This window comes from Patella vulgata, chromosome 1 (genome assembly GCF_932274485.2).
Source record: "Patella vulgata chromosome 1, xgPatVulg1.2, whole genome shotgun sequence".
In the NCBI taxonomy this organism is placed as follows: domain Eukaryota; kingdom Metazoa; phylum Mollusca; class Gastropoda; family Patellidae; genus Patella; species Patella vulgata.
The window spans coordinates 27,519,137-27,532,907 of record NC_065879.2 but is presented as its reverse complement, the minus strand read 5'-3'; the positions used below and the strand labels follow the sequence as shown (position 1 = coordinate 27,532,907).

The window sequence follows — 13,771 nt, the reverse complement described above, 5'->3', positions numbered from 1 at the left end:
GCACCATTATATGTAGCTGTCTGGTCACTGACGTGTTGTTGGACAGTCTGTAAAAAATAAAAATATAAAAACAGGTTTTCAGTTGTAAATGTACTTAATGTTATGAGGCGTCGGTTATGGGGGAATATGTCAACATATGTTAATCTCAATGCTCCAAAATTGTTCCATATTGTGTACTTCAATATATATGTGACATAACATAATATACAAAAACAAACCTTTGTATAACACTATTATATCCTTCGACAGATGTGCAATTCTGTGCAACGCTATAGTAAATACAAAGTGATTGTATTTCACCCAAAAGAAGAGATTCTTCTAACCACCGACAAGAGCGATTTTTTTTGTTAATATCGGCCAAAGAATTACAAAAAATGACCGATAAAGAAAGATATTTTATAGCTCTAGATATACATATTCTACACACCATATCCAACATTATGGATCACTGAAATTGACTAAAAACACTCTTGTTGGTGATCCTTAAGACTGTTTTTGTCTAAATTTTGGATATTTAATAATAAATGTGCAAATCTATAACATATCTTCCCTTGTCGGTCATTTTTTGCAATAATATGAGCGCTATTGACAAAGGTAGCGATCTTGTCGGTGATTAGTAGGAAGTCGCAAAAGAAGCATACTGTTGTTCAAACCTACCTCGTCTAGTTCTGTAGCATTCCTTGCTCTCCATTCCTCCTGTACTTGTTGACGTTGTCGGATATATAACTCTTGTTGTGTTTTATTCGTAGAATAGAAATCTAGTTCATCATCTATATCTGTATCGTATCTTTGAAACTGCCCTTTGGTCCATTCGTCAATACGAGCAGATCGAAATTGGTGAATGCTTGAAATCGTGTGCTTTGGAAGTGTGGGTTTAGCTTCACCACCTGACTTGCGAGAAGTTCCTAAAATAAAATATGAACAGTAGTCGAGAGAGAGAGAGAGAGAGTGAGAGAGAGAGAGAGAGAAATCGGGTTTAACGTCCGCTCGACACAAACTAGGTCATTTCGGGACCAACACACGGTTCAATTTTATTTCAATAATTCGCTTACGCGTACGGGTCTTTAGCAGTGGGAGGAAACCGGAGGACCCAGAGAAAACCCACGAGGTTGGACAGGCGACCCTACTCCTTGGCACGTACAACCGGGGAATCGAAACCACACCTGTTGACTCAAAGACAGATCTTATGATACAGCGCGCACGTGCTAACCATTCGGCCATCCAATCCCCATTGAACAATAGTAATAATGTCTAATTGTAACTATGATGTAATAATACGTAAATATTCAGGTTTTCATTATGGGAGAACAAATGAATGAAATGGTTTTAACGACTTACTTTTCTTCACCCTTTGTTATGAAGATCCGAATTATAATGCAATGACGACGGGTCACGATAATACTAATTTAGGTCTACAAACTATCCTGATAGTGATAGCAACGACGACGACAATGATGATGATGATGATGATGATGAAAAAATGGTGAATCAGTCAGTTAATCTAGGCTAAAGAAATGTGAAAGTTTGGGAACTTACCATTTTTCAGTTCCTAGAAAATAATAAAAAAGTATGACAATAATATAAAATAATTCTATATTAATTAGATCCACATCAAGTTTATTTTTATAACAAAACTATTTCAGCCGTATAAAAGCTGCTATTGTCATTTTTATCCGCCTTAAATTCAAATATATAGATGGCACAAAAATACACTTAAAATACGTAGCAAATTGAAATGCAACGATATGGGATTTAACGTCCTACTTTTCTGCTAAAAAAAACCCATACTTACAGAAACTCTTGTTGACAGACTTGTGGTAGATCTGTGTTTCTTTTTTACCTGTTATATAGACATAATATATAATTATACAATGGCGTTCAGACGAAAAAATTCAAATAAACCAGTTTAAATAGATATGTCTATTGGCATATGTCTATTGGCTATATATCCTCAGAAATGGGGGTTTAACACCCTTCTTTTCTGCACGGATTTGGCTAATGAAGACAGGCATACACCATACAGTGTGCTATGAAGGAAATTTAGCCCATACAGTAGCACTACGACCTAGTTTTATTTCGAATTCCAACTGTCAAGGGTTCTTTTACATGCACGCAAATGTGTACAAGGGACCTTTATTTAATAAGGAGAACGCAACTAATCGACTTTCGATTTGTATATTCCATTGCCTTCTGAGAAAAATGATGACGGTTGTGATGTGTAATTAACTGAAACCTTTGGCCGATGGTGCCAGGACAGTTAAACTAGTTTAGCGCATAGTTCGTGTGAAGATATGTTAAACTATTATAGTTTGTATTAGTACACACAATCACTGAAATCAACCGTTTAATACTAAATCGACCCTAACGGGAGGCAACAAATTACTACGCCCAGTAGATCATGTTCACTATAAAATACAAAGCTTTAACACTAAACATCCGGATTTTCAGAAAATATGAAAGCTGTGTTACCTTAGTGCTCTGTAGTCCAAATATCATAAGAATTGTGAATCCCTGAAATTAAAAGGTCCCGGGTTATCTTACAGATAAAGAAGACGGGTGTTCGTCATGCAGTTTGGTTTGAGGGAAATCCGAAAGACTAGATATTGACCTAGCCAGGCCTTCTTTCCTACACCCACTGATAACAGGAAGCCACATGGAAAATTCAGAGGAAAGTTCTTGACCTGTACCGGGGTCGAACCCCGGACCACCCGGTTAATGAACCAGCGCTTTATTTGCTGAGCCGACCCCCCCCCCTCGGTGAATAAGTAAACAGTCAAGATGTACAACCATCCTAATCTAATTCTAATAAGATTATACTTTCATTTTGAGATATCTTCATGTACACTTCACATATATTCATCAAGATTTGTTAGTGCTATCTGACAACTTATCAAAGTTTGTTCTTGCACTAGTTTATGTCGTAGATTTACATAATAAACTTAGCTAACAGAACTAAAACTTATTTAAAGAGACATTTTAATAAGTGGTACCCGGTGTTCGGGACAAAATCAGAACTATTTTTGTTTTGCTTTCTCACATAAACCACCACGTTTCTTACCTGTAAGATGTTAAACACGGCAAATACAATCTGTAATACGTACAGGTTATCGTGGTATTCATTCACACTGAGTGTTCCTATTACCCATGTTAAAATGGTAAACATGCATACCACGAACAGGGGAATAACCCCAATCCTATAAATAAAATTAAAAATATGAATGAACATTACGTCATTAGTGGCCATAGACTGTTTATCATCTTGTGATATCTGAACGCGAATTCGACCTGGAACACGTGAAGTGATGCGAATGTCATGATTTCATTTAAAGTACACATCAAAAAAAAAATTAATCATTCAATAACGCCCACAATGGAAACAGCCATCGCTACACTTTGTCATACATTGTGGAAACACAATAGTAGCTTAATCCTCGCTAAGATGCAAACAAACTGATTATTTAACATTTAATTATGAAAACATATTCAGAAAATCAAAGGTAGACAACCGCTCGACTTAAATTCAATCCCGTTAAAATGAAATCTATCAAAAAGGGATACTGCCGGCATTTTTTTAAAGAGTTATAGATGGGGCTCAATAAAGCTTTTTGACCATAACGAAAGGATACTGAATGTTGTGAAATATTCAATTCATCATATCTTCATGAAATGAAATGCGGTTTAACTATAGAAATACATACAGACGGAATGTCCACGCGACAGTATAGTCAGTATATATTTCTATGGTTTAACGTCCTATATAACTACACCAACCGACTAAGGAGAAAATCATTTGACTAATATTATTTTGAGAGATGCTGGAGATTAAACATACATTATGCAAGAGCTAAATCTGTCTATTGCAGGTCTTTCTTTAGGCCTGAAATGTTATCTAAATTATTAATTAGACATTAATTAAATTATCCAGACCATAATAAACTCTCGATGGCATCGCTAGCCTGCGATATTTACTGGATTATGATCCCATTTGCTGCTCGACTTCCATGAAACGGATGATCGAGACTATATTTTTTTTATCGTACTGACTTTAGTACACAGTTATTTGTCCGCTCACAGGAATCTTTTTGTTTTCTGATGAAAATCCAAATATCCTTTCATCAACAATAACAACGGAATGTCATCTTACCTCAAATGTCGTTTGATCCTGTCAATGTATGATCGATAAATGGAACCAAAAACAGCCAGTAACATTATCTATAAAAATATGATATTTAGCATTAATTGTTTTATTCATGATATATACTTTTAAATACTAAAACATGATGCAAAATACACAGCAGTGTGACCGCTTTTTTAGATGCAATGTGGTAAAATGTACGATAACAACCAGTAGTTATACTTAATTGGAAAATATTTCCAGATTCCTTTAGCTATCATACTTAAACATACATTATGCAAGAGGTAAATCTGTCTATTGCAGACCTTTCTTTATGCCTGGAATGTTTTCTAAATTATTAATTAGATATTAATTAACTGATCCAGTTCATAATCAACTATCGATGGTAAAGGATTTCTCCGATATTAAATAGATTAGAACGGTTCAGCCATATTTTGATTTAATTTAAAAATGGAGGAGCGAGACTTAGCTTCGAACAACCAGTGCGGTGGTTGAAATTATTGCACACGTCTTGTAAAACCTTCAAAGGCTAATATCTTCGCTTGCAATAGAGTAATTCGAATGAAATTTTTAAATTATTCATTTTACATTATCTATTTTCGAACTATTATAGCAAGAATGACTAGCTCTTTATCTAAATTTTACATAATGTATCATTAAAATAACTTTTATTTGTTATTAAGCAACTCCTTATGTGAAATTTCGACATCCATAAATAAGGTGAAATATTTGAAAGTGAACAAAGGATCCGTTCATTATGTGTACTTGCATTTATATAACTGAAATATTATACTGAGAAAAATAATGAGTTATTAAATATCTTAGAAGTATCTGATGTTAGGTATACTTACAAAGACCATAGCAAGTATAGTGCCGATATAAACCCACCATAACCTGGTATTTATCTGAACCCAACAGCTAGAAAATAGTATGATCATTTGATTACCAATATTCTAAATACATACATATTAGTAGTTTGAATAAAACCAGTTAAAAATGGACCACAGGCTCGCTAACAAGGAGGTCTCGGGTTCGTTCCCGGTGCTGGCCTAGAAAGTTCCTCGGTGTGGTTATAGTTGAATTTTCCTACATATTATGCTTACATTCGTATTTCTTGTAGCATATAGCAGATCACGACTCATGCTGGCATTAAACAATGGTTTCTTTGGGTTGTATTCCTAATTGTTTTCAAATTTGAGTGAAGTCTGTGTCACTACAGACCCGGGACTGTACAGCTAGCCCCCGGATCCATTCACTTTTTTTAATTGTTTGTCTGTTTGTGTTTTTCTTAGTATGAAGTCTTGTCCGTTTATTTGTTTTTGTGTAAATTTTGTGTGGTGCAGTCCCCCTGCACTTACTATTATAAGTAGTGTTGGACGGAGCGTCTGACAAGATACCGTTTAAAGTCGTGCGGATGGTACGAAAAACCGAGTTCCCGTGTACACATTTGCGTGCACATAAAAGAACCGTTGATAGTTGGAATTTGAAATAAAAATAGCTCGTAGTGCCGCTGCCTGGGCTAAATTTTCCCCATAACTCACTGTGTGGCGTATGTCCGACTTCATTAGCCCAGTCAGTGCAGAAAAACAGGATGTTAAGCCAGATTCCATTTGGTGATACCCAACTAAACGTTTATGAATTCAATTCAATAAAGTAAACTCGAGAATTCAAGGCGACAAGACATTGTGCAAACTAATTAGTGTATTACCTCTATCAACCACCATAGCTAAAACATTGGTTTACTACAGACAAGAATAACTGCCACAACACGATTGTAATTTTGTCATTTCGGAACGTTCAGGATTCACAGTTGATAACTTCATTAAGTTTTAATAAAATCTTTTCAGACAAGGGAACATATTAAGGCTGTATTCTAAGTTAAATTTATACATACTTAACAGGATTGCCATACTCTTCTAATTTGGTATAGGCTGCATACCCGGCTACTACAGCACCTGGTAAAACTAAAGAAAAACGACATTATGTTATCAAAGTTAAGAATTGGTGGAACTATATAATATGGAAAAGGAAACGGGCAAAGTTGTTAAATTTCTGACACGTAACCAAAATCTAGGTATTAATACTATCTTCATATGAAAAGCTTTATTGCATTTTTATTCCATTTCAGTTTTGCAGGACACGGTGTTAAATCGCAAAATCAAAGTGCATCTCTTCACAGTGAAAACAATTCGACTGTGTTGGCACTATTGACCACAGTTGTCGCTTCCATTATTGAGTCGTTCTTATAAATCACTGTTTTGTTGTTCATTCTGAGTGAAGTCTGTGTCATTACAGGCCCGATGCTGTACAGCGCAGTGGGCCTTACGGTTGTCTCCCAGATCCATTCATCGAGGTTGTGTCTTGTCCGCAGGTTTGTTTTATCGTTTTTTTGTGTGTAGTGCGGTCCTCCTGCACTTACCATTATTACCTAGCCTTCTACATTATCCAGAAAGTTATACCTGTTAAGGTAACCTTTGGTAACCTTGGATTTACTGATTTCATATTCTGTTATTCTCATATTCTGTTATTACACCGTACTTCATAAAATCCCAATTCGGCTTGGAACTGTCGACGAAATTCTAGACTTACCCCATGATACAAAGAGACTAGCTACAATACAACATTTGTTTGTTTTCTTAAAACTGGTTGTCAATATATGTATAATAATTGTTGATAACGTAAACACGGCTACTGTTGGAAAATACTGTAAACATACTGATATTATCCTACACTGATCCTAAAATATAAACAGACATATATACAATAGGGGATATTGAAATGCAAATACCTATGAAGGTTGTGATATGATAAATGGTCATGGACACTTGACATGCTCTGAGCTGCACATGCGAAACGCAATAGCGCCATACACATGGGAGGGGTTCATCGTCAAATTTGACACTTCAAAGAAGGGTTGATGAAAACTGCCGCGTGCTGGTTTATCTATCCATGTTTGCTTTCCTATCGGTTCTTGCATACGATTTACTGTTTAGTGTATCTTTGTTTTAGTGTGTTACGTTTAATTTGATCGGGAGACGTGTTCGTCGACGTCAACGTCAACCGACAACACTGCGAGAATTGGCCGTGGCACTGCAAGAGAAGTGGGTCAGATTGCCCCAAATCGTGATTAGACGATTGATTAGGAGCATGCCACGACAAATTGCTGAATGTCTGAGGGTTGGTGGGGCAATTACTCATTATTAAGACATAAATCAAAAACGTCCGTTTTCACTTTTGACGGTGTATCTCTTTGCGAGTGAATGGAGCCGTCAGATATGAACTGTTTATGTTCATGTGTAGGCAATTCGCCTGTTATTAACATACACTGGTTACCTCTAATAAAACAGCAGTGCATTTCCGCAGTTTTGTATTGTTTCTGAATATCCCCTACTTTTTTGAAGAGTATATTAGTTCATCAAAGGGATGGGCCATGGTGCTAAAAGAAGTCTCACGAGTCATTACCATCACAAACAATAATGTTAAGCAAATGCATGTCTTGTAAACTAATCAATAGGAAGACAATTTGTCAGATTGTACCCTCGACACCAGCAGTGTCCCCAATGACTTTACTGACAGGAGTTATTGTGCAATTTTCAGCGAACGGCACATTTTCTCCAAACATATGTATGTGTATAACATTAAATACTTAACCCATTGGATTCTACTCTATGTATTTAAAGTAAATGTTTTAATCTAATTTAAAGGGAGTAAGCTAACCTTGGACTCTACTATAATATGTATATAAAATTAAACCTTTTAATCTAGTTTAAAGGGTGTAAGCTTACCTTGGACTCTACTCTATGTAGTCCGATAATAAGAAATATATTACTGGTAATAACAGCTAAACATAGACTTGTCACTAAAACTGTTAATGATCCGGATATATGTCTATAATAATTGCACAAGAAAAGAATGATAAAATTATATTCAAACAACGTAATGTTTTCTTAGTATTAGATCTTAGAAGGGTGTTTGAATTAACACCCAAAGAAAGTATATTTAAAACGGGAGACACAAATCACAAATAGCATACAATATTAGCCTAGTCGTTCGAGTGGGACTAAAAAACCGAGGTCCCGTGTTCATACCCGGTGTACTGGGAGTACGTAAAGTAACCATTGGAATTCGAAATAAGAGTAGATCATAGCGCCACTGTCCGAGCAAAGCATCCCTCATAGTACACTGTATGGCATATGCCTTTCTTCATTAGCCCGGTAGGCGCAGAAAAGTAAGACGTTAAACCCCATTTCAAACTATTAAACGGGTTGATGCAGAAATATAAATGTATTGAATACTTACTTATAAAAGAAAATATAGAAGACGATGGTTAGTAGACAACAGAATATAGATAAACCACAGCCTATATAGTTGATTAACTCTATTATAGATCTCTCAGATCTCTGTAATACCAAAATATTGATTAAAATTAGTATAAACTAGTTGGAATGTATATACAAAACAACCATGTTATATACTTCAGTCATCGCTTTATAATATAATAATGTTGACAAATTGCAATTGACCATATCTTTATAAATACTAAACAGAGCTGAACCATGTGGACCGATATTCCAAAGGATTAACAAACCCATAAAGGCTGATCAGAGACGAAGCGAAAAATCAATCATGTCAGTTTACCTGTTCACTATCGTATTTCACTTTATCATGTTCTTACTTTGCCCGCACTGTGACTTATTTGCTTGACTCATACAAAGCAACTTCGAATAAGTCAAGTTAATGTAAATAAAAGGGACGATACCTTCTTTCTCTTGCTTCTATAAACAAACTTACCATTGGAGTAGGACAATTTGAAAATATTGGTTGCTCCCATGTTCCATTCTTGCATGTTCGAAAAACAAAACCTACAAGACACATTTGATATTAACTATAAAGAAAACGAAAGTCATTCAGGTGTCAGTACGACATGTCATATGTAATGTTGAAATGTGCACATTTGGCAATCAACAGAATCAGAATTCCTTCATAGACATAATACTTAAACTACTAAAACTAGAGATATGCAAAAATTGATACTATAACCACACCACACAGTAATAATCGGGAAATTAGTTATTTTTCGGGAAAATAAGTAAAATAGGGTACTTTGCTATCTTATTGTTCAATTTTCATTAGACAGTTAAAGTATTGCGCCCCTTTCAAGAAAGCTTGACCGGGAAAGGAAGAAATAATTACATCTATTCAACAAAAATAGTTCCCTTTAATACCTAAATATACAGATCCCGGTGATCGTAATGGAAGCTTTCTTTCCTTGTCTAACACTTCAAAACGAATGCGTTTAAATCTCCCTTTCATGAAAAATAATTTTGTGGCTGAAGACATTCAATTTTGTGGGCCATTTTTTAATAAATATTAGATTTCAGTTTTCTTGTTCAATAATAAATTGTCATTGCTCCTATCACCCATTATGTCTTAATCAAAGGTGACATGATTTGATGGGAGATATTGGACTGTAGTATGTGGGGTTTTGTCTGGAATTTGTGTTTTTATTAACATTTGAGTAAGTTTTGCTCATGAATACCAGAGCAAGAGATAAAGAGATTTCCGTGTGCTGAACTGAATAGAACTTAACTTTATAGTAAACAGCCGTGGCCATAACCTCATCAACGTGTGGGAATGTAATAGTTAGGAATAAATAATAATTGGATGTTAATTAAAGTTTTCAGTTATTTTTTTCTGGAATAATTACCTGGATGATTAGGTGTTCTACAGGGTAGTTCACTTGTATCCCCTGATTTTGTTGCATTCCATTGGTAGCCGCCTACTTGGTCCTCCCCACAATCTTAAAAATAAAGCCAAATAAATATGAATTTAGCTTTTATTATGTCCTGTACGTCAAGAAAAGTTAAGTATGGAGAATGACGTCATTATAAGGTCTAAGACTAGTAATTGTTTCCCCCGATCTCTTCAGATGTATTTCCTCTATTTATAGCAATTCCATTTCCCCACTTTTGAGTGGCATTTTTGTTGACTTTTTGGTCTGGAATCAAAGTGTGGTTGAATTAATGTCGGTTTACACTGAACCGATTTGAATCGAATTACTTGTCTGAACCCATATTCAAAGAGCGACAACTCTACTTATCGAAAACGCCCCCTTTTTGTCTTGTTGTTTCTGAATACTTGCTTCTTTACGAAACAATAATCCCTTAAATAATCACACAATCTGTTTTAAATATTTGTATAAACTCTGATCGAAAATCTAAAAGTATCCCTTTGTCGCCAGACAACACGACATAGCTATCGGAAGCCAGTAAAAACTGCTAGATGTAGCCTATTATTTTTAAAAAAAATGATAAACTGGTTGGTAGGGATCGCAACGTTCAATTGATCAAAATGTGCGAATACCTAGATGCTACTCTCATCAAAATGTTGCGCTATGTGCCCTTATTTCTTTCGGACTGACCATGTTTTCTTATTTTCTGCCAGTCGCAGGTAGCGCAGTTAAAAACAGCTTTTAATCGTCGTAAAGGTGGCAGAAGCCCAGATTAAAAGTTCTCAAATAAATATAAATACACGCTTTCGACTTTAGACAGAAAGCCAAAACTAAGAATGAACACACATTAGGTTTATCAGAAATGTGTGCTACTAAAAACACAGGTTGTTTTAGTGTGCTTTCAAAATAGAAAATACATTCCGACGTCAGATAGAAGACCAAAACTAGAGAAATTAAAAATACATTATGCTATTTATTTTATGTTCTAATAATACGAATATAAAATAACTTATAAATGAAGAAAATGTATACTCACTTTGAGTCGAAATACTAACAAATAATAATGTTAATATTAAACATCCATAGTATAATCCTATTGCCATTTTGTCACCATATTAATTGAACTAAGGTTTTAAATATACGTGCATTGGGCTTCGAAAACTAATCGACACTTCTTCTTTACAATAGCCGACCCGTGTTCATTGTAAAACTGCACAGCACACCTCGGTGTTATTTTCGGTCACAAAAAGAAATAAAGGATTATAAACGAATTATCGGACTTGTTTATTGTGAATAGGACAATAACCCAAACACTATTTACTGTCAATACCACATATAATATAAAAGGGTATATAAATGGATATGTTTAAAGTAGCTCTTAATGTTTAATAAACTAGATATACTGTGTTCCAAAAGCAGTACATACATTGTAAGGGACAGGTCTACATTTCAATTAGAAAAATAGGACAATTTGTCATAATGTGTGCATCAAATATACCAAAAGGAAACAAGTGTGTGCAGTATAATATTCTAGTATTACTCGTGTTAACTGTCTTTATTTTTTATTTTTTTTATTTTTAGCATCGCAACTTGTTAAAATGACAATATGCTGTTTTCAGTTGAAATTCTACCTTGGACACGACAAAAACTATATAAAATATCTCAATCATGCGTTATATATATATGTTAGTAAATTCGAGAAATACAATTGAACGGATACGTTTTTGAACCATTTTAACGGTCCCTGATTGTCAGACTTGTGGTTTCCCGCTCTAATAGTTGATATAACTATATTACGTTCCATTCTTTATACGCTTTTCATACGAGTCTTTATGTAGACGGTTAGGTATCAAAATGTATAAAAGATCAACTGTACATCAAAACCAATGCTATACACTGCAAGAAATCTCTGTTGTGTCAGCTTATGGTTTAATTTTCATAGTCCAGGACGTTATGCAAATTTACAGGTTTTGATGTTTTACTTACACGTAATAGTTATAATTAGGTACCTTCAATTATTACCATATCTGATCTCCGCTAACAGAGGAACTGAAATGGTGTTTAACGTGGAGTTAAGAATATTATTAGGTCATTTTGAGACTAACATACGGTTATTTTTGTTTCTATGGTCAAGTGTGACTTTTTGATATGTGTAGGGTTTTGGCATACATTCTAACTGGACGCCTGGACCCACATTGCGGGTAACCATTGTCGCGCAGCGACCCATTTCAAATTCCGGGCACTACTTTTCAGCGACAACCCATAGGGTAGGGAATGGCGATATTTGCGTATTGACCAAGCAGGCGATGGCTTAATTCGCCGCCTCACTAAAAACTAGTATATTGACAATGAACAACACTAGTCTATTACTAGTACGCAATTTTTTCTAGATGTGGATGGAGGATAAATTAAATTGAGCTTGGTGGTATACATTGGCATTGGTTTCATAGCTAACACAGACAATGTTCTTGTTGGAGATCGTATAAGCTTGTGAGGGATCCACGGTGGCTATGGCTAAGTGGCTCGCTAGCCTGGAGGTCGCGTGTTCGATCCCTGCATTGGCAGAGAAAGTTCATAGGAATTTTCCGACGTGGTTTCCCCTTTGTCAATGGTGTAGAACGGAGGGATTGGCATGAACAGCTGTCTAGTCGTTCAGATGGGACAAAAAATCGTGTACATATTGGCCTACACATAAAAGATCCCTTGAAATTTGGAATTTGATATAAGAGTAGGTCATAGTGCCGCTGTCCGGGTGTTATTTCCCCCATAGTCCACTGTATGGCGTATGACCGCCTTCATTAGCCCAGTATAGGAGCAGAGCAATAGGACGTTAAACCCCATTTTATTTCATTTTATTTCATTTTATTTCGTTTAAGCTTGTCTGAACTGTATGGAACTTGCATACAAGACCGTCTGATACAATATGATTAATACTTTGTCAGTCAGTTAACCATTCGTAATTACCTTCTGCTAATTCCCTTTTCTATAACATCTGATACCACTCATCCTTTATTTAGGACCTTTCCAATCATAGCTAAACAAGTGCCACATATACACAGAAAAACAACCAGAAGACAAAAATCCAGTCACTTGTGATGACATGGGGACCTATGTGCAATATTAAAAATGTCATTAAACAGTTGAACAACTTTGAAGATGGCTATGGCTTATTTTGTGTTTAATAGACAATAATCATCTACTTGAAAATCAACCCAAAGCAAATCATATATTTGTCTCCGCCTTTGCTAAGGGACTATCTAGTACAACAACTCTGCTTTTAATTGGGGTGATTAGACTAAGTAGAGATCAACGTTTAGACGTGGCTATGCTTTCCAACATGATTCTGATGTTAGATTAATAGTTCCAATAAATCAATACTTGAGTGGGAGCCACGGTGGCTAAGTGTGTAAGACGCTGGCTCTCTAGCCTGGAGGCCGCGGGTTCACTCCCGGTGTTGGTCGAGAAAGTGGCGCAGGACGGAGGAGGGCCTACAAGGACAGATTTCTTGTCGTTCAGATGGAACGTAAAACAGAGGTCGCATGTACACATTGGTGTGCACGTAAAAGATCCCTTGGCAGTTGGAATTCGATACAAGAGTAGGCCGTAGCGCAACTGTCCGGGCTAAATTTCCCTAATAGTACACTGGAACGCGTATGCCCGTCTTCAATAGCCCAGTCGGAGCAGAACAGTAGAACGTTAATCCCATTTTATTTATTTTTCATTTTTCATTTAGTTGGGGTAATATTTGGTGAAATAGGTTAAGTAGAGATAAACATTTGGACTTGTAAAGAAAATTGACAATACAAAATGTTTATTATGACTTTGTTTTTGATACAGAATTGGATGCAATGCTGGAGTAGCACCGGTAGATGGTTATTCGAAGAGAAGTAATCTGGAACCGTTAG

The 13,771-nt window shown here is 35.7% G+C and overlaps 1 protein-coding gene across 1 annotated transcript; it reads right to left on the bottom strand.

Moving 5' to 3' along the window:
- Nucleotides 1–2,382: 2,382 nt before the first annotated feature.
- Nucleotides 2,383–11,076, bottom strand: LOC126811387 (adhesion G protein-coupled receptor B1). Its single transcript, XM_050536969.1, has 11 exons — nucleotides 10,903–11,076; nucleotides 9,843–9,935; nucleotides 8,927–8,997; nucleotides 8,435–8,535; nucleotides 7,921–8,023; nucleotides 6,725–6,872; nucleotides 6,030–6,099; nucleotides 4,987–5,053; nucleotides 4,145–4,212; nucleotides 3,059–3,194; nucleotides 2,383–2,511 (listed from the first exon to the last, which is right to left on the bottom strand). The coding sequence occupies exons 1-11, from the start codon at nucleotides 10,967–10,969 to the stop codon at nucleotides 2,383–2,385; spliced, it is 1,053 nt and encodes a 350-aa protein (XP_050392926.1). The 5' UTR covers nucleotides 10,970–11,076.
- Between the last annotated feature and the right edge of the window lie 2,695 nt (nucleotides 11,077–13,771).

Bases quoted from the DNA above. Each gene is read 5' to 3' on its own strand.
- LOC126811387 (XM_050536969.1), bottom strand. From the start codon at position 10,969: ATGGCAATAGGATTATACTATGGATGTTTAATATTAACATTATTATTT. The intron at 5,054-6,029 runs GTATGTATAAAT...ACTATTTTCTAG, and splicing joins GAGTATGGCAATCCTGTTAA to CTGTTGGGTTCAGATAAATA. The intron at 3,195-4,144 runs GTAAGATGACAT...TTTTATTTATAG, and splicing joins AGGATCAAACGACATTTGAG to GATTGGGGTTATTCCCCTGT.